Here is a 22124-nt window from a genome sequence, read left to right as displayed (position 1 = left end):
AGAAATTACATAATTAAAAATAAAAACTTATTTTGCTCTGTGTGACCTTAAACAAGGGGTGGATAGATACATTTTCATTATAGATCTACAGTATAATGAAATTTGGGAGATCTATAACGAAATTTGGGAGAGCTATAGATTGGGATGCTTGTATTAATTACCTATTTCACCTCACAAAAATATCTCTCTTTTTCTTCATCTTGATGAAAATACTATGTTATAAATAATTAAAGATTCTTACAAAATCATTCAATCAATATATCTTTTAACAAGCACGAATGTGCGATACTCGGGGTACATCAAAAAAAGCTGTAATGACGTCATAAGACCTGATGAAACGTCACACATACACATTAATAACCTCGCTACCAAATACCATCTTCGAGACGTGATATGGCTGCATCCGGTTTGAAATAAAAAAATCTATAGATTTGAGGACATGCCCCTGTAGTATATTCATGCCAAATCCCAGCTCAATACCACAAAAAATAAGGGAGGAGTAGCACTTTACAAGTCGCACTTTTTACTCAATTAGTGTCCGGATGGAAGAAGAAGAGGAAAGATGAGAGAGTCCTAGACTCAGGTACCCCGAGTAATAAAACGAGATATACTCTTCCGGTATATTACGTATACAGTATATTTCACCATAAGTTTAAGAAAAATAGGTTTCGCCAGAGCTCGAACCGGGGACCTTCTTCGTGTTAAGCAGACTTGATAACCACTACACTACGAAACCTCTTACACCAAAAATGTGGGTTACACAAAGTTTTTTAATCCATTTAAATTACAAAATAAACATGGTAATAAGCACAAAGCAAATTAAACATGTGTAAAAGTGATAATTACCGATTATACAAAATAAGTATGTAAAAAATATATACTGTATATCATATTGCCTACACAGTATATTTCACCATAAGTTTAAGAAAAATAGGTTTCGCCCGGTCTCGAACCGGGGACCTTCTGCGTGTTAAACAAACGTGATAACCACTACGCCAAGAAGCCGCATAACAACATAACGCTGTGGTGTGTGTCACACATTGTGGCTTCTTAATTAAACAAATTAATTAACAAAAAAGCATGAATGTGCGATACTCGGGGTACAGCAAATGAAGCTGTAATGACGTCATAAGACGGGATGTGACGTCACATACACATCAAAATACGGCTATATGGTACCATCTTCGAGACGTCATATGGCTGCATTCGGTTTGAAAATAAAAAATCCAGCTCTATAGCTTTGAAGACATGTCCCTGTAGTATATTCATGCCAAATCCCAGCTCAATACTACAACGAATAAGAGAGGAGTAGTACTTTAAAAATTGCACTTTTTACTCAATAGTGTCCAGATGGAGGATGAAGAGGAGGAGGAGAAAATGAGTAAGTCCTAGACTCGGGTACCCCGAGTAAAAATCAATTACATTTATTTAAATCAATGCATATAACCTATAATTCGTCATAGTGAAAAATTAAATCTAGTTTTTTTTTTCAAAATCTTTTTTTTTTCAATTCAATTTTATTTATTAATCTTTATTTTTCATGTTTTGAAGGATAATTAATTTTAATTAATGTATTAAAATAATAATAACTAGATTTAATTTGTCACTATGACAAATTAGCCGGTATAACACTCCGATCAAAAATCCCTCCACGTATAATGACGTCATAAACTACCCTTGTTACATAATAATAATGACATAAGTTACCTTTTCTCTAGATTTCATTATACATCATGCATATAATCTATACACTAAGAAATAAATGGAAAAAAATAATACAGACAAAAAAACCTTTATTCGTTTCGGATCCCAAGGTGAGACTCGATCTCAGTACCTTGAATGCTATACAGTAGATGCGAGCACAGACCACCGAGCCATACACAACTGACTAAGAGATAAAGAAAGATTTCTCTGTGTATTTACTATGCAGTAACGACTTTAGTGCAGAAAGATTAATGTTACATACCGCAATGAATCATAATTTTTTACTATGATGGAATTTAAAAATAATAATAATAATAATAAGATATGAGCATTTTAAAGAAGAAGATTAAATGTTAAATTTGTTATTAAGGTCCAAGAACATGTCATAGTTTGTTTGATTGTGGAAATTTTGTTTATTTAATATACAATTAATGATGACGTAATCAACTTTTTTTTGTCTTAATTTCATATAAAATCATACATATGAAATATATGAAAAATAGGGTTTCCGAGCATTCTGACGATCTATATTAATTAAAAAATTTTGCATATTTTCATCATTTTGTTAACTTACATGTACGTAGTCTGTCACATTTGACATGCTCGTATAACATGGTTTCAAGTTGAAAAATGAATAAAATATGATGAAATTACTAAAGAAAGGTTGTAAAACATAAATCGGGCAAAAAGATTGCGCAGTAACGTTTAACGCGCATTGCGTGTGCAAAGGTGTGCGCACTCATGGCAATTTTGTAAATATTTAAAATTGCCTGAAACGTACACTAATTTCACCGAAAATAAATTGTGAAAATTGTAAGCGTGCATAGCCATACTTATGGTTATATGCGCTACGCACGTAATTATATTGCCATATGATGAAATATGACCTGAAATTTATGAGTACCAAATTTGGTTTAATGATGCTTGCGAAGATACAGTATGATTACAAACGTGATTTTCCTAAATTGCGTGTAGACCGCGTAATTTTTGATTGTGCATCGTGAAAACATAACCACATCGATTCCTGGCCATAAGGAATATACTGTAAAAAATTAACTTAGCTAGATGAAACTGATCTCAAGATAATTGACGGACAAAATTGGAGAGGAAAGATAAATAAAGATTCTGACAGAATAAATAAGGTTATTTATGCATGATAATGCATATAACCTAAAGAGAATTGTATAATAACAGCAGGTTAGGTTGCTTTTTGTTTTTAACCTTTGAATTTAAGAAGTGAAATTGGCTTTAAATTTATTTTGTTCAATATATAAGTATAGAAAAACAAAGTGAATAAAAAATAATATAAATAATGGTTGTCATTTGTAAATAAAACTAACTTTATAATACAGATTGAATGATGTTTATAAAAGCCTTATCTCTTATATTATACCTCATCAAAGCTATCTCAAGTAGTAATACAAGTAGGCCTATTCAGCAAGGATAAAAGGTTAAGTATATGTACACATAGTCAGCATTACAGTATACAGTACAGTATGCAGAAAAACAATTCCCCCAGAACAATTGTAGATAGTGTATATTGTTTGTCATGCTATCATGGTTAGCAACAACCCCACCCCTTCTATAGTAATACTAACCTATCCTAAATATTAATCTATAGTGATAATAATTCACTATTCTAATAGTAAAAGCAAACAACATAATATAATAACAACAAAATATAAACAATTCGTTCATATCAATATTTTTATCAAGTAGATGACTGCTCCAATTTTAATTAAACAATATAGATATTTCAGTATAGTGTTTGATAGTTCATCAACCAAAAGTGTTAAAACAGTATGAGTATCTACAGTATGAGTATCTACAGTATGAGTACCTACAGTATGAGTACCTACAGTATGAGTACCTACAGTATGAGTATCTACAGTATGAGTACTAGTACAGTATGAGTACCTACAGTATGAGTATCTACAGTATGAGTATCTACAGTATGAGTATCTACAGTATGAGTACCTACAGTATGAGTATCTACAGTATGAGTACTAACTAGTACAGTATGAGTACCTACAGTATGAGTATCTACAGTATGAGTACCTACAGTATGAGTATCTACAGTATGAGTACCTACAGTATGAGTACTAGTACAGTATGAGTATCTACAGTATGAGTATCTACAGTATGAGTACCTACAGTATGAGTATCTACAGTATGAGTATCTACAGTATGAGTACCTACAGTATGAGTATCTACAGTATGAGTACCTACAGTATGAGTACCTACAGTATGAGTATCTACAGTATGAGTACTAGTACAGTATGAGTACCTACAGTATGAGTATCTACAGTATGAGTATCTACAGTATGAGTATCTACAGTATGAGTATCTACAGTATGAGTACTAGTACAGTATGAGTACCTACAGTATGAGTATCTACAGTATGAGTACCTACAGTATGAGTACCTACAGTATGAGTACCTACAGTATGAGTATCTACAGTATGAGTATCTACAGTATGAGTACCTACAGTATGAGTACCTACAGTATGAGTATCTACAGTATGAGTACCTACAGTATGAGTATCTACAGTATGAGTACCTACAGTATGAGTACCTACAGTATGAGTATCTACAGTATGAGTACTAGTACAGTATGAGTACCTACAGTATGAGTATCTACAGTATGAGTACCTACAGTATGAGTACCTACAGTATGAGTACCTACAGTATGAGTATCTACAGTATGAGTATCTACAGTATGAGTACCTACAGTATGAGTACCTACAGTATGAGTATCTACAGTATGAGTATCTACAGTATGAGTATCTACAGTATGAGTACCTACAGTATGAGTACCTACAGTATGAGTATCTACAGTATGAGTACTAGTACAGTATGAGTACCTACAGTATGAGTATCTACAGTATGAGTATCTACAGTATGAGTATCTACAGTATGAGTACCTACAGTATGAGTATCTACAGTATGAGTACTAGTACAGTATGAGTACCTACAGTATGAGTATCTACAGTATGAGTACCTACAGTATGAGTATCTACAGTATGAGTACCTACAGTATGAGTACTAGTACAGTATGAGTATCTACAGTATGAGTATCTACAGTATGAGTACCTACAGTATGAGTATCTACAGTATGAGTACTAGTACAGTATGAGTACCTACAGTATGAGTATCTACAGTATGAGTACCTACAGTATGAGTATCTACAGTATGAGTACCTACAGTATGAGTATCTACAGTGTGAGTATCTACAGTATGAGTATCTACAGTATGAGTATCTACAGTATGAGTATCTACAGTATGAGTACCTACAGTATGAGTATCTACAGTATGAGTATCTACAGTGTGAGTATCTACAGTATGAGTATCTACAGTGTGAGTATCTACAGTGTGAGTATCTACAGTGTGAGTATCTACAGTATGAGTACCTACAGTATGAGTATCTACAGTATGAGTACCTACAGTATGAGTACTAGTACAGTATGAGTATCTACAGTATGAGTATCTACAGTATGAGTATCTACAGTGTGAGTATCTACAGTATGAGTACCTACAGTATGAGTTTGTAAGTTAATTCAAAAAAATGTGTTTACTTTACTGTAGTTGTTTTATTTCTACTAATTTGTCACAATTTAGCTTGGGGTGGGGTTACTAATTGCCAGGGTTGATACATATTAGAAGTTATGCATTGTTTTGGAATAAAAGAAAAGCAGCGTCCACTATTCTTAGTCCAGAAACAAGGAACAGATAGCAATGATTTGTCCGAGGAGTGAAGGCGACAAGGTGGAAATTATCAAATGGGTGATTAAGATGGACGGAAAAAATTTAAATGTCAAAACAAGGATCTAATAAAATAATAAAAAAAAAAAATCAGAAAAGGTAAATTATGTCTTAGCTTATGCAGTTACATTTATACTTCTACAGTACTAGAATATTTTATACAAATGTTTCAATTTTTGAAGACAAACATTACTGAAGTGATGTATCAAAGAACAGAAATCAAATATTTACAATTGCATATTTAGTAATTGTCGGCGCAACGGTAAAATAAAACAACTACTAAATGTATAAAGTAAGTATGCCATTTATTCCAAGTGAATCAAGTGAGGATTCTCAATAAACAGATAAAATATACAATATACAATGTTTGATAACACAGAGCAATAAAAGTAGCTACACGACTAGTTGAGAAAAGAGTGTGTTGTGGTCAGTGCATGGTAATATTGGGCTTGGCCCATCTCATCTGACCAATTAGGATTAAGAGAATTAATGTGGTTTTCTGTTAGAGTCATTAACATTCTTAAAATCCATTAGCTAGAAAAGTGAAGGTAACCTGTCAATGTGAGGTTAAATAAAGAGATATATAGAGGATGTATAAATAATCAAATTAAAAGTAATTGTTGAATTAAAAGCTATGTGGTAGGTCTGCTACACATATAGCCAAACATAAATTATTCTGGTCCTGAAGTAGTTAATCCGGGTTTTCCTACCTAGACAAAGACTTCCTCCTGAATAAAAAACATAAGGATAAACCGGAAAGTATCTATTGACAGAAAATGAGAACCTGTTTTTTTTGTGTCTATTCTGGCAAACACATTGTAGGCTAGACGTATGTATACTGAACAGCTCCCTCTTCCTCTCTGCCTGCGTTGAGAGTCTAGAGAGCAGACCCTGCTGACATCTTGCCTTTATGTGAATTCGACAAAAACATTTTACGGATTTGTTTGTTAGCTTGTATTTTATACAAGAAAGGTATACACTATACTTACTTTTCAATAGATCAACTTGTCAATTTATCTTCTAGGCTAGAAAATGAGAGGATTGTTTGCTACACCACGTATTAATCTTCAAATCTGTTGACTGTTTTAGCCAAGCCAACCAATGAAGTTTGCGTATTGGTGCATTACGTAATAGGGACTTTCCCCGTGAAATTCCATCCTGTTTACGTAGTAAGAAGGTACTCGCAGCTATTAATATTGCAATGGGAATTTAAAAACAACTAATTTTAGCTTAATGGAAAGTTTGTATTGTTTTGGTTACTTATTATGCCCAGTGTTTAGGGAGTCACCGAAATGGAAGGTCGTAACAATAGAACACTTTTCGATGGGGTAAAAGATCTCCGTAAGCTCATAAAAGAAAAGGAATTGCTACTTGTTATAGGAGAGGGTGAATCTGCTCTACCTCGTGCAGCCACGATTGATCAGTGGTGGGGCCATGTAGATGCTGATAATCCTCAGGTAATACCGTAGGCCTACAAAAAATGTCTTCCATTATGGGCGGCCATTAGTGCCAAAATAGACAAACGTTGCCGTACGAACAATTCCGCTTCCGTAAGCCAAACAAATGGCGTTAAAGACATTATCCGCTCTTGTATGTAAGCCAAACAAATGGCGTTAAAGACAATTGTCGTATTCGATTGGGAACTTTCGTTGTCAACGTAAAGATTCGTTGAGTACTTTTTGTATTTGAATTGTAAATTTGTGCTCAACAGAAAGTCATTCGAATAGAAAACGTTGACAACGAAAGCTTTTTCGTTAAGAACAATCTCAACGCTCAAAATTCTCCGTTAAAGAAGTACTCAACGGAAAAACTGTACTCAACGGTGAAAGTCTAAATCGAATACGACAATTATCCGCTCTTGTAAGCCAAACAAATGGCGTTAAAGACCTAATTCATCGAGTGACAAACAAATTTTGCCGTACGGACAAACGCACACATTGCTGTATGAACGGCAATTTGTTCATACGGCAATGTGTGCGTTTGTCCGTACAGCAATATTTGTTTGTCACTCGATGAATTATGTCTTTAACGCCATTTGTTTGGCTTACAGGAGTGGATAATGTCTTTTTAACGCCATTTGTTTGGCTTACGGAAGCGGAATTGTTCGTAAAGCAACGTTTGTCTATTTTGGCCCTAATGGCCGCCCATATTCCATAACCTATATTGGATGGATTGTGTTTGCTCAGTATCATATGTCTTCATTTGGTCTGAACGGTAGCCTTCTACTGGACCATTCCAACATCCTATTTAATTAAAGTTTGAAATTTGTCTTTTATTTTATTTACCAAAGAATGAATTGTAAGTTGCCTACTAGACTTGTCTTTTATTTATTTGTTTTTATTCCGATTTTTGTCTGAAATATCCAAGCTCAAGTTGTATACATATGAAAAGCCATATGTGCCAAAATATTTATCTTTTACCTAATATTAAAACAAAACTCTGTCAGGAACCCAGAATAGTAGCCAACCAACAATTGGTCTCTTGTGAGGGGTGAACCCTGTTTCATTCAAAAGCAGACCTATGATACAGTATTTTAATTTTTCTTACATTTCTGGTTAGTAGTAAATGAACTATGATGTGGGTCTTTGGGGCAATGGAATAAGTTGCATGGTCTTTTTTTTTTTTTAGTTTTTAATTTATTATTATTATTTATTATTTAGAGGGTTAGGTTTTTAATACTTAGGAACGAGTTTAATATTTAGGAATGAGTTTTATATTAAGGATCCAGATTTAGGAATGCAATTTATAATTAACGTACCTTTAGTTTTTAGAAGTATGGATACAGTACCGTATCTTTAGCCACGGCGATTATTTTATGAGAAGATGCACTGTAGCCTTGAAAAATAAAAGTGGTTGCAGCAGCAAGTAACTGGGGTAGCACTAACATTTCATTTTGTTTAGCCTTTTGGCGAAAATCAAAATATTTTTTTCAGTCAAATCAGTTTAATATCTATAGCCAAAATGGCTAAAGTTCAATTTTTTTTTTTAGCCAAATGAACTGGTTTTTAGCCAAAATAAAAAATGTTTTAAATAATGGTTTTTGTAAGGCATTTAGAGAGAGAGAGCCATGCCTAAATCACTATATTAAAAATAATCATTTTCGTTGTATTTTATAACAATGATCAAACAATTGTTCAAAATGGTTTTATTCATACAGGATTCATACAGTTATGAATTTAATAAGAAACATTTTACAGTTTTCTGAAATCCCCTGAACGCTATGTTATTTTTATTTTTTACGGTTGGCTGGTCATTTGTCTGATGGCTTCCGTACCCACCAGGCGAAAATCGTGTCCTAAGACTTCACGGTCACTGACACTCACCGTCACCGCCGTGCAGCCGGTGAATGTTTTTAAAGTGGGTATGCTCAAGAGTTGCGAAAGTGCAGTAGCGGCGGCCTAGGCCTATAAAATATGTACGTCGTATGCTAAAAATATTGAGGACAATTCCTAGCAAATGAACACTCGTATCGTTGTTGAACGTACAGATAATTTAGGCCAAAGCACGGAGTACCACGTCTTTCCATCCCTCAGGCTGCGCCAAAGCGTTTCTGTCAGGGGGAGAAACTTATACCATCCCGATTATTTATACACAACAACAACACAGAAGTCGGCGGCCGGCCCTGCTCAGCTAGCTGTATTAATAGTCCGCAATAAAATGCATAATGTGTGTGTTTAGTTAAATCTCTGTTAGACTCTACCATTTTTTTGAATGTTGTTTTGTATACTCTACTGACGCACTGCACGCACGAGGAAAGTTTATTAAGGGTAAAATATGAAACTACATTAAATTGGCAGATTCTAAAATGCATAACGCATAAATATTTGATTTTGATAAGATTAAGACGTCATTCATTGAAGATACTATGTTCCTTTTTAATGAAAAGTACACCCTATCGAAAAATAGACAATCCGGGTAAATAGCCGACCGTCGTCGGCTATCGTCGTTCGTGCAGCGCACAACACGTGATAGGTAGACTTCATCATCCATGTGTCGTGTAACGTCTGTCTCTCTGTGCAGTCTACCTCTGCTATCTCCATCATATTGAAATAACATAACATGATTTTATATCTGGCTCTTTTGAGTTTTTATTTTTAATTAAATAGACATGACCCTAATAAACCTATGATATAGCCACCAAGTAAATGGTACCTACTTTTAATTAATAAACACAATAAAGTAGTGCCCATCACAATTAAATGGTGCCTCCGTTAACTTTTATTAATAAACACCACTTTTACTGTGTTATTTTAATAAAAGTTAACTGAGGCACCATTTAATTGTGATAAACACCACTTTACTGCTTTATTAAATAAAATTTAACTGAGGTATCGGACCATTTATTTGTGATCGGCACCACTTTTTAATGTGTTTATTAAAGACCCCTTCCCTGCAATTTTGGACGTTTTTTAGAAAATAATACATATATATCACTTTAAAAACATTAAACCATGTCATTCCTTGTCTTAAATGTACGTTTTATGGTAAATTATGATAAAAAGTGAGAAACTATGCACTACCTAAGTAGCTCGCGGCGATCGACCTCTCGTGGACAGTCTTAGGCCTAGCCTAGCTAGGCTTAGTTTTGTAGGCCTAGCTGGTAAACATTGGTAACGTACGAACATCATACGCTAGCTATATACCTAGCCTGACGTTGTATAGTTGCTGCATTAATTGTCTTCCATTTGTTTTGGCCTCACGATCGATCGAAAAGTGGGCGAATTACAGATGAAAAACAAAAATATCAATCCGCGCGCAATGCATTTTGGGATTTATAGCGGGCCGCTATAATTATTAGAATCGACTTATTTTTCACATTTTTAACCGTTTAAAGACGAAAAAAGTTATCGCAATAGGACCATATAGTATTATTTTTACATTAAATATAGTTTGTGATCTTAAATTAGATCTAAAAAACGTAGGGAAGGGGGATTTAAATACAAGGTAACTGAGACCATGGAGGTATACCTCCATGCTGAGACACCACCATTTAATTGTGATTAGCACCACTTTACTGTGTTTATTATGTGAAAGTTAACTGAAATTGTGATAAGCAACACTTTACTGTGTTATTAAATAGTTAGGTACCATTTAATTGGTTGGCTATATCATAGGTTTATTAGGGTCATGTCTATTTAATTAAAAATAAAAACTCACAAGCCTGATATAAAATCATAGTTTCCTTAACAAATACCAAACTGACTACCGACACCAGAAACACAACATTATTTAGGCCTCTTAGATACACGAAAAGGAAAAACATATGAAAATCACACACATATGAAAATCACACACACGGTGCATGCTATCTGCGCTCTATACGTTGAGGTGACCTATTGACCTTCTTAAAATATGAATATGCTTACAGTGCTCATGTATAATAATTAGGCCTACCTTTGGTAAATGGTGCCTCTATAGCATCTAACTTTAAATTACAGTTTTTTTAGTTAAACACATTTTTTTCAATCCAATTTTGGTCAAAGTGAAAAACTAATTGCTCTATTGAAGTATAAGAAGTTCAAACAATTATTATTCAGATGGACAATATTATGAATATAATCTGCAATATTTTTTGGTTATCCGCACTTGGCGGATAACCCCTTGTTATTGTCAGGATATTTTTTTTTTATCTTATTCTTCTTTCTTTCCACAAATTTTGTTGCATGTGTATCTCTAAATCTTCTCAACATAACATTTTATATCTTTATAAGATTGACCTCTATCTGAAGATGTCGTAATAAGGTTTTTGGTGCTGTCCAAGTTGACGCATGATTATACAGGGCCGTAGCCAGGATGTGTCAAGGGGGGTTCGGACACTAAGTATTTGGGTCACCCCCCCCCCCCCCCCCTTGGGGGTGTGGCCTGAGGCGAAGCAAATTTTTTTTAATGACACCCCTAGATGGCCGGAAAAGACACTCTCATGCAGCATGCTACCAATGAGCAAAACGATCGTACTTGGACCGTGGACTATTTAATGGACGATAACATTTGTTGCCGTATGTATGTCAACGTTATTCGACGGTATCGTTAACAATAATCGGCGATCTTCTAGGTTAAAATTAAAATGTTAATGATTTACAGGAAAAGGTACTCGCTATCGTTGTCATTTAATCGTTTTCAAACGATCGTTAACGATCAACAACGATGGCGTCGAATAACGTCGACAGAAAAACAGGCTTTAGATGCGCGTGCTCTGTGCGGAATTGCCGATTGGTTGATCATTCACTCAGTATTTTGTTTTGCGTTCAAGTTCAATGCGAACGTACGTCTAGAAGAAGCCCCGAAAAAAGCACACTGGGTGAAGGCAAATTCAATTCTTATTATAGCTCTATCTATAATAATTATTTACAGCACTTTGTTGAGAAAATTAAATATGCCAATGTAAATAGGTGATATTGATACAGTTGAGTACGTATCGGCTGGTGGTCTAGAAACAAATAATCTGATGCCATAATGTGAACTACAGTACATGATACCACCATAGATATTATGTGTAATATATTAATATTCACTAATCCTCTATGATGATGATACATTATATTTCATAGCCACACATAAATAATGATGTACGTCGGAAGGCTATATACTTTATGCATGCTGCCTGACTGCCAGTGATCTAAACAATAGGTACACAGTTGTCTTGCGGTGTCCTTTGTACGAATCGTTCGTGTCCCAGCTTGCTGATACGCGTGAATATCATGTTACATGCACGGACCAAACATTTATTTTTCAGGTTAAAATCGGCAATTCATTTGCAACTCTTAGAAATTTACAGACACTATCGCTCGAAGTACGCTCATACAGGGAAGAATTAGGTATACTGTATGAGTTATTCACGAACGAGTTTACAAATTTTTCAATTTACAAACAACTTTTTTACTGTGGGGCACGTATTTGGAGGATTTTCGGAGATGAGGGTGAGGTACTAGGCATGTCGGGGATGGGGGTTCGCAGTCGGTTTGCTGTAAAGGGGAGGTTTGCTGTAAAAGGGGGGGGGGGGGGGTTGCTGTAAAAGGGAGGTTCGCCCGAACCATAAAAAACCCCCCTGGCTACGGGCCTGCTATACGATTTTTTGAAATTTATCTTAAATTTGTTATTGAAACTTGAGAAAATGATAAATCATATCAAGGGTCAAATTCCCTTCAAGTAAAAATGGCGTGTTGCACATAAAATTCTGCGCGTATGCGTGTTTAAAATGTTAAAATGCGAAAAATCAAATTCTAATCCCTTTTCTACGCATTTCATGTCATTTTAAGCATATACAAATTTCCACGCGCATGCAAATTTTTTTTTTTTTTTTAACGTTTTTAGCATGAATTTTTTTTTTTCTAGCCTTTTCTAGTAATTTTACCAACTTTTAAACAATTTCGACTTATAATCACGTCATACGAACACTTCGAATTGGACAATTCGCACGTGTTTTTTAAGAAGAAGTTCCAAAAATTGTCAAAATTAGGCCTTTTTTTAAACAGTCATAGATTCTAGTACATGGTGAAGTTTATTTTTATTACACATTCTGGAAGTTGTTAAGTTGTAGATATCGGATCATGCATTATTATGGCTAACCAGACATTGTGAAGTCATCGTATGGCTATTCAAATATAAAATATAGGATTTTTGTCTCTTTCGTCATAGCTCATCACATTTAATAGTCTGAGCACATCTCCACTTATCCGTATTCCATTTCCCCCCATATTTTGATATTGTCTAGGTCAATCAATTATCTTTCGCATGATATACCGTTTTTAAAATTTTTATGACGTCATCCTGTCACTTATTTTCATCTTTCCAATCAATTTCAATATGCTATAGCTCCTCAGAATAAAAAGTGATACTCATGATTAAGTCATTTTCTGGAAGCTGTTGAATTGTAGATACGAATTCATGTACAAATTATTCGCATCGGATGTTGTGACGTCATCATATGGCCAGTTCAATTATAAAAGTAATTTCATATTTTGCTTCATAGTTCATGACATTTAAAAGAGCGCGCTTCCATATTTTACGTATCCAAATTTCTTCAACATGTTGATATGTTGTTGCTCCGATAATTTCCTTCCAAAATTGCTATCGACGTGTTTCATTTTGATGACATCATGTTAAAAATTGGATTAAAAGATGGGTCTCGTAATTTCATCTATGCTACACTGTATATAGTCTGGGTTCCAGACGGAGTTTTGTCTTAATATTAGTTAAAAGATAAATATTTTGGCACATATGGCGTTTCATACGTATACTACTTGATTTTGGATACTCCGTCTGGGGAAACACGCACAAGTCACGTGGTTTGACACCAAGAATTCTTGGTGCATACGATTATCCGGTTGACTAGTTTCAGCTGCATGCGATTGGCTACTCTCTCGTACACCGTTTAAATATTCATATTTAAGAATTTCAAAGACTCAACAACTAAGATGATGCGCATGCGCCGTTACGTTTAGACAATGTGTACTTGGGTACATTTATGAAAGTTCTGAAGGCTAGAAATTATTTTATATGCCTAGTAGTCTGGTAAACATTTGATGGGATCTTTGAAACATGAAAACTCGTCTTGATATATGATACTTGATAGGCTAGCTTCTCCGCAAATCAAACATTGAATGGATCATTTATTACGCGGAGATAATTTTGATTTAATTCCCACCCAGACCCGGCCCTGTCCTGTTCTGTGTGGTGGTGTAGCCCTGTTGTGTGCCGGTGGTATGTAGGCCTACTTCATTGGCGTTTTATTTGGCAGGTCATACGTGCGAGTTGAGTAGGACCTAGGAAAGAGGCCTAGGCCAAGGACTAAACAATTAATTAACAAAACAACTTGGCATTACTATTTTATATTTCAACAGTCTCGATCGTACATTAAGCACTGGTAGGCCTACGTACTCGATCTCTTTCATTTTGAAAAAAAATGATAATTGGTTGATTCGAAATCCATATTTACATACCGCCCGCCCCATATAGCCAAATACGGTATGATAACCTACGTCATTCTTATGGTATGTTTGCGGCCTGCAAATCGATTTCTATACGTGTTTCACAAGTCTGTATTTTCAGACAAAAATCGCGGTCGAAATAAAAACAAATAAATAAAAAAAAAAGATAATACAGACTTGGGGCAAGTCTACACTGTATATAACATATACAGTGTATTTCGTAAATACTGTTATGCTTTATGACACAAAATAGGTACAATTCAGCACTGTCAATATATTTAATTCATTTCATAGGATGGCATAATTGTTGCCGTTGATATTTTAACGTAATTGCATGTTGCGTTTGCACGGATAACCCGAACTCGTCAAAGTGACGATTTCAAATCTAGTTAAAGATTAAAATTGGCCAGGTTGATTGACAGTGCGCTAACAATAATGTTGACCTTATAGTTGACAAGAGAGAAGATTTCTGATCTTGAAAATCGTTACATCAGAGACAATGCTCCAGAAGCTCGGCAATCTCGTTTCCATGGTGCCATTCGCATGCTTGGTAAAGTTCCTATCATTTTCACCACAAATATTGATGAATTATTGGAGCACTTTTTGTGGAAATCTGGAACAGATGGAGATAAAATTACATTGGAACAGGTAATGATCAAGGTTTGATTTAATATTTGCTGCAAATGCTATACATTACAAGACACGAGAGTGAAGATAATGATAAAAAATAAAAAAATTGTGGAAAAGGTGTGCTACCCCTTGTCACTAACAACTTAGTAGGCCTCGTGTTTACCTCTTATGGGATAAAACATGTTATGCGCAATTTGAACGATTTGCGCAAGAATTTTTTTGCGCAATTTGAATTGCACAGATATTTGCCTTGCGAAATTTCAAATTGCGCTGCGCAATTTGAACAAACAAAAAAATATTGTGATAAGTATTTTAACATTGGCCTAATTAACATTATTTTAACATTGGCCTAGGCCTATAGCATGTTTGTAATTTGAGATTTTTCTTTGTAATGTTTTATTGTCTTAAATGCTAAAAAAAATGAATTTCCATTTTAAGTAGACCAATAAAATGTTTTTAATCTTGAAACTTAGTAGGCATAAAAAGGGGAAGCCCCACATTCATATTGGCATAAAATACCAACGCAATATTAGTTCATCATAACATCCACGCAGCGGCAAGAGGGCGAGAGGATCACAGCCTCTCTGAAAGTAGGCCTAATTTTCCATTCAATTTTTTGTCTCTCTTATTAAAACATAACAAAAATTGTTTATTCTTTATATTTTTAACATTTTATTCTATAAGTAATTATTAATAAATATTATTACTTGCAATATTTATTGATTTGGATATTAAAAAGTAAGCTTTGGGATCAAATACTCAAAATACAGTACTTGCGCAATTTGAAATTTCCTGCCCAATTTGAAATTTCCTGCCCAATATGAATTAAGTATTTTTGCACAACAAAATCCTTATATTGGTATCTTTCTAAAAAGGAAATCCTTGTTCAGATTGCACATAACATACAGTATGTGGTTAAAGTTCTCCCGGCTTTAGATTAGATAATTGAAAATAAAATTTTCTTAAAATAATATATTCACTGTCACTTTTTTTAAACTTCTAGTTTTGAAATATAGAAACATGTATTTATTTGTATTTAATTGAAATATCCTTGAATTATTTTCTTTTGAGATATATAGTTAGATATTTGCTATTTTTAATTTATAGGTTGCAAGATTGCCAGAAGTTAACAATCTTGACCGGCAGGTCATTGTTAAGTTGTTTGGGGACAAAAGTTATTCTATGTTTGTGACAGTATGTATACAAAGTTAATGCTTTTTTATTGAATTATCATTTCCACATCATATTTCTTTACAAATATTGTCAATGGTGAATTAATTTAATTTTTACTTAAAATACTTTAACATAAATAGGATGAATCAAGAAAACAATTTGAGTTGCTGCACCAGGAGGAGAACAGACTGACAGCCAAACTTACAAACATTTTCAACAGCAGAAATGTTCTGTTTCTTGGTTGTGATACTAAACACAGTCTGTACAAAAACTTCATTCAGCGATTTGTGACACCATCATCTGTAAGTTTTAGCAATACAATATTGGGTCAAGTTTGGGGGTGACAGACATAAACATTGTTAATGCGCATGTTATACCCTCATTTTTAACTGAAAGGTTTCACTGTGTTAGTTAAATACAGTTTATTATAAAGTTGTAACCTATGTACTGCAAAAAGGATATTAGAAATTGATCATTTAAATTATTTTTATTTTTAGAAAGAACATTTTTGTTTTTTGAAAAGCAATAAAAATGAAATTGAACAAGAAGGTCAACTTACAACATTAATGGCAGATATGGAGTTATGGGAATTTGTGCTGCATTTAAAAAGTGGGGATGTCATCAGAGAAATATCTGAAATTACCCCTGGAGAGGTTAGCATCTACCTGTGTCTGTTGACCTTTGTATCAATATTAAATTTGAGTTTATTTTGTATATTTATAACAGCATTGGATGTGCTTTCTCACTCAATTCTTTGATACACCTTTGAGGTTGTCACAAATGAAATTTGCTCTACTTCTATATCTACAGGAGTTTTATCCATAACATGCTGCATGATCTCCACCATCTTTTATGTTAATTTTTTTCATGGCAACAGCATGCCTCTATTAGTATTCCATAAATAAGTGCTTACTTTCCAAAACATTTATTCTGCTACTTTTATAGAAGATTTGTATTTTGTGTTCTTAGATTCGTGAGATCTCATTTTTGCCAACTCAACGTGAGAACTATTTAACTCAACAACTTCTTCTGGAGAAAACTGCAACAGAAATTCATTTCCATACAACAAAAGTAACTAACGCACTGACTACACTAGAATTACTTGAAAAGGAATCCAAACCTTCATTAGAAAGAATTTTTCGTAATGATCCTTTTGGTAAATAACAAGATTTTTTTTTAATTGACTAACCAGAAGTTTAAAAAGTTGATAACTTTTTTGTTGTTGAAAGTTTAGCAAAGAAGAAGTAATAACTGAATGAATTGTTATATGATTGAAGAAAAAATAGCTTCAGCCTGACTTGTTTAATCATAATGTCCTTTCAGTGCTTCTTTCTTTCTACTGTACTTAAACTATTAGGTAAATTATTCTTTTGCAGTCAATGAATAACGTCTTGCCAATGTCATATTATTATTTCTTTACATTTTTTATGAAAATCTCTGTAATGGTTGTTTCACTTGTGGGTTTTAGGAGAAAGCCAAGAGAAGCAAATTGAAGCAGCAATGGATGCTATGAAGGGTAGAAGAAGAAATCTATTAAATGCAAGTGTCTTTTAAAAAAAAATTACTGAATTGCTACTGATGTATCAACTTTTTAGTGTTACATTTGATATTTATTTTAGTTATTCAAGAAAAACATTAGGGATCAAAATGATCCTTTTTAAAATCTGATTTTATAGTAATGTTTGCTTCACGTCAGTTCTTAATAAGTATAACAGGTGTGAATCCAAGGGTGGGGGAGTAGGGGGTGGTTGGCAGCCAGGCCTGGTGTTTTTCCTACGCCAAATTAGTTCCTGGTATGCCAAGTGCTTTTTTGTCTGAGGCTGGTTGGGGTGGTATAGCTTCATATACCTATCGCCTTAACCATGTACAGCATTATTGCATTGAACGCAAAACAAAACACTGTCGACAATGTCTGTGTTTTTACTGCCTGTAAATTACTATTACTGATTTGCTGATTGCTGCGGGGGCTGTGGCGAAGCAAATTTTGTACTTGCTGTCTGACCTGCCCCCCCTCCCTCCCCCACTCTATTCCAACATGCTGGATCCGCCCCTGTATAGTAGCAATAATTTACTAATCTTGAGGAGCAAAAAGCATTTTTTTGAACATTATTATTTTCAATTGAATACATTAAAAAATTAACAATAAACAACAAGCTAATTGTTTCTTTAGGTAATTGAATTAGGAAAAACACCTGTAGTTGCGACATTCCTTTACCAAGCTGTTGTTGAGGAATTGGAACACCAACCAGATAAAGACAAACGTTGTATGGCCTTGAGAAAATATGCAGAGGTCATACTCCAATCCAAGTCTGTCCTTAAAACTAAGAATTCTTTGGAGTTGGTCATAGTTGATGCGGAAATTGGAACAGAGGCTTACAAGCGGTTGAAAGACGACACTTTCGCGTACATTAAATTAAAAGGTTTGTGTTTAACTACAATTATCATTATAGTAGCCTATATAAACTCCTTTCACTTTTAAGCTTGGTTTCTACTAGAACGTAACGCAAGGACGTAAACTACGTAACGCAAGCGTTTTAACCAATGACAAGCGAAGTTATAGACAGTTAGCAAATAGCGAATAAGCCATCGCTTGTGATTGGTCAATTCACTTGCGTTGCATTACGTCCCTGTGTTGCGTCGCTAGTGGGAACCACGCTTTATTACCATGTGTCCTCATTGATTTTTTTTATTAACAATTTTAGGGCCTACACACATAGTATTTATAATGTTTTGATAACAACAACTTGTCTGCTAATCCTGACTGACATGTTTTTCTAGAAATGTAATTTAATATATAATTATGTAAGATGTATTATTCCCCCAAAAAACATGAATAATGAAGATTAAAATCAGACTTTGAATTTTTGTAGATTTATTAAAGTTAATCATTTCTGTTAAAAAAAATATAAAAAGAGACAAAATGAAAGGATAAAATTCCACTGAAACCCATTGGCTGGCAGGCAATTTTACTAGTTTTTGCTTTAAATTACAGTTTTTTAGGTAAATAATTCTTGTTTTAAATCCAAGTTTTGGTCAAAGTGAATAATTATTATGTGACCAAACATTTTTGTTCCCTAATTGAAATTCCTGAAACATCAAATTTCTTTAAGGGATCTTTTTGTTCCTTCAGGTGGTGTAAATGAAGCAATTTGCTATGCAGATACTGCTACAACAAGTTCAAAGAAGGTCACTACTCATCTTATTGTTATCAATGGGGAAGAAGTTGCCAAACGGAGGAACACATATGACACAAGTGTTTCAGTTGGTTGGGATTCTGACAACTCACTTCTCCGATTACTGACCCTTGTCATCAAATGTGACAATGTTGAACATGTTTTAGAGGTAACACAAGTTCCCAATTAATAATTTTTATTTACCTTTTCTACTGTCATTAACATTGTTTAGGTGAAAACAAAAGCCTGTATATTAACTGGTTTTAATTTTGTTTTTTTACAGGATGCAGTTCGTGAAAAATTATTAAGTTTACATGATGTGCAGATTCTGTCAAGTAGTGACGAATACGATACAAAATCTATGAAACTTCTTGGAAAAGGATCATTTGGAGAAGTTTACAAAGTAACAGACAGAGAAGGAAAGGTGTTTGCCTTGAAGATGCTCAAAGAGTTACAAGGTGAACAGCAAGATATAATTGAAGCTTTCAAAAAAGAAGCTAAATCTCTAGAGTAAGTTCAAAGATTTGCTACCACAATTAGGGGTTTTCTGTGGGAATTAAAAACGTTCAATAAATAAAATTATACTATAACACAGTGTCCATATCACTTTAGGTTCATCTCAAATGTTAAGAATTTTGAAAACCCACTTTTAGTTTGCCATATTTTTTCCTATAGAACTATCTTTCGACATTCTCTTTGTGTTGTTTTAACTTTTACCTTTTTTACCTTTAGTATATATAAACTCATTTAAAGCAGATGTCTATAGCTATGGTGGGTACTGGTGTTTTGTATTTTGTAGCCGGGAAAAGGAGAAGTTCTAAACAATACCGTAAATCTTTTAATTGTAACCCTGGGTTATTATTCTTTAATTGTTTTTTAGGGTGGGTTACTATTAGAAGGGGGGTTACTATTAGAAGGGGAGTTACTATTAGAAGGGGAGTTACTATTAGAGTGGGTTACTGTTACTAATCTTAAATTAGGCACCTGAAAATAGTAACCCACCCCCAACTTCTGGTCAGCAACTCATAAATAATAAAACAGTACGAATAAACAAATTTGGTTGAACTTTATTTTATAAACTCAGAAACACTCACTCCCGAGATCAACATGCATTATCTCCTTATTTTCAAAATACGGCTGCATCAAGTTTTTGTGACTCTAATAGTAACTCCCATGGGTTACTATTAGAGTAGTGGGTTATTATTATAGATTGACTTATAAGGTGGGTTACTATTAGAGTAGTGGGTTATTATTATAGATTGACTTATAAGGTGGGTTACTATTAGAAGGGGTTTACTATTAGAATGTGGGTTACTATTAGAAGATTTACCGTAATTGTTTTTTGATAACCTATTTAGAGATAAATCCAAAAATATTATAGTGTTAACTGTCTTTTTCTAAAGTGGCCTCATAGTGCCTAAGTGAATTCAATTCAATTCAATTCAAAGCAACATTTATTTTCTCCTTTCATATACAAAATTGATTTCAATGAACAATATATACACAAATTTCGAAAGAAGAAGGTACAAGCCCAGAAAGATGAAAAACACATCTTGTGGAGGGCGTACCTATTACTGACGCAGACAAAAACAATAAAAAAAAAAAATAAATAATAAATAAATAAACAATAAAAAATTTGAAGTAAGACTAAAAGTATACAGTATATGTCTAAAAGTTGATCCTTCCGAAATTAAATTGTCATGCCTCGCCCACGCAATGTATTTTTGAAAAATAATTATTACTGTTCTATTTATATTTTATTTAATTAAGCACTTTTGCTGATAGAAGCAATTGAGGGACGATATGTATTTGAAGATTATTTCAACGCAAATATCGTCTTTGAGAAAAAGGCTACTGACCAATCATATGCACCTGCTCTACCTGTAAGTAATATACTACTGTGTATAATGTAACACAGGAAATTCATGCAATCAATTATGTATGCAGAAACTTGATGTCTGTATGTTTATAGTGCTGAATTACTTTTAATTTTGGTGGCTATGAAAATCTAGATTTAATATGCGTCTTCGCAACTTTTATTGTGTGTCCTTGATTTTGAAATTAAGATTAAACTGAAGACCTAGATTTGGAATTTATATGCAACTTATTTTCCAGAATAGTTGTGAAAAACATGGTGAAAATATGGTAGCCATGTTAAAAGCTTGTTTGAAGCCCCATTCAGTACGGGCGACTGCAGAGAAGGCGTTGGCTATACTAGCTGGAAAATCAATTAAAGATGAGGAGGCTGATGTGCAGTTGCTCTGCCTTGGAACTGGAAAGGGAGCGACAAGTAGGTCTATGATTCAATAATAAATTAGTGTGTAAGAAGTGTTAAAGTAGAGTTGATGTTAATTCAAATATGCTCATTTAGTGGTACACAAATATATATGACATGCTAATTTATGATACTACTCCTTCCCAAATGAAGATGGTTGATATGAGCAGCTATTATAGAATATATATTTTCATTTTAGAATATAATTGAATAAATAAAGACTACTACATTTTATTTTCAATTTTACAACAAACATTATTATGTTTTGATAAACTACCATTCAAATGTAATCAGATCATCACTTTTATATATTTATGGAAAAGAACAGAAATATGATATACAGTATAATTATTATTATTATTATTAGTATTATTGTTTGTATTTTAGCTGTGTTAAATGGAGACCCAAGTTCATCATATGTACTTCTGCGAAAAGGAGAACCTATGTTTTTGGTTGATGTTGGACTCGGCGTGATTCAGTC

General features: G+C 33.8%; 1 protein-coding gene across 5 annotated transcripts; it reads left to right on the top strand.

The window, feature by feature from the left end:
- The first annotated feature begins 6316 nt into the window (after positions 1-6316).
- On the top strand, positions 6317-21624 carry LOC140049229 (uncharacterized). 5 transcript variants are annotated; one of them, XM_072094069.1, is made up of 13 exons: positions 6319-6437; positions 6739-6922; positions 14843-15040; positions 16130-16216; positions 16336-16497; positions 16693-16848; positions 17165-17351; positions 17664-17734; positions 18366-18615; positions 19326-19537; positions 19652-19878; positions 20101-21251; positions 21484-21520. In XM_072094069.1, the coding sequence occupies exons 2-12, from the start codon at positions 6758-6760 to the stop codon at positions 20117-20119; spliced, it is 1734 nt and encodes a 577-aa protein (XP_071950170.1). In that variant the 5' UTR covers positions 6319-6437; positions 6739-6757; the 3' UTR covers positions 20120-21251; positions 21484-21520. The 5 variants fall into 5 exon arrangements, with proteins under 5 accessions (XP_071950172.1, XP_071950170.1, XP_071950171.1 ...); XM_072094070.1 differs by lacking the exon at positions 21484-21520 and having other exon boundaries at positions 20101-20197; positions 21139-21156; XM_072094067.1 differs by having other exon boundaries at positions 6320-6437; positions 21139-21251; positions 21484-21624.
- The last annotated feature ends 500 nt before the right edge of the window (positions 21625-22124 follow it).

This window comes from Antedon mediterranea, chromosome 5 (genome assembly GCF_964355755.1).
Source record: "Antedon mediterranea chromosome 5, ecAntMedi1.1, whole genome shotgun sequence".
In the NCBI taxonomy this organism is placed as follows: domain Eukaryota; kingdom Metazoa; phylum Echinodermata; class Crinoidea; order Comatulida; family Antedonidae; genus Antedon; species Antedon mediterranea.
The sequence above is the reverse complement of the archived record's forward strand: the minus strand, read 5'-3'. Positions and strand labels throughout refer to the sequence as shown.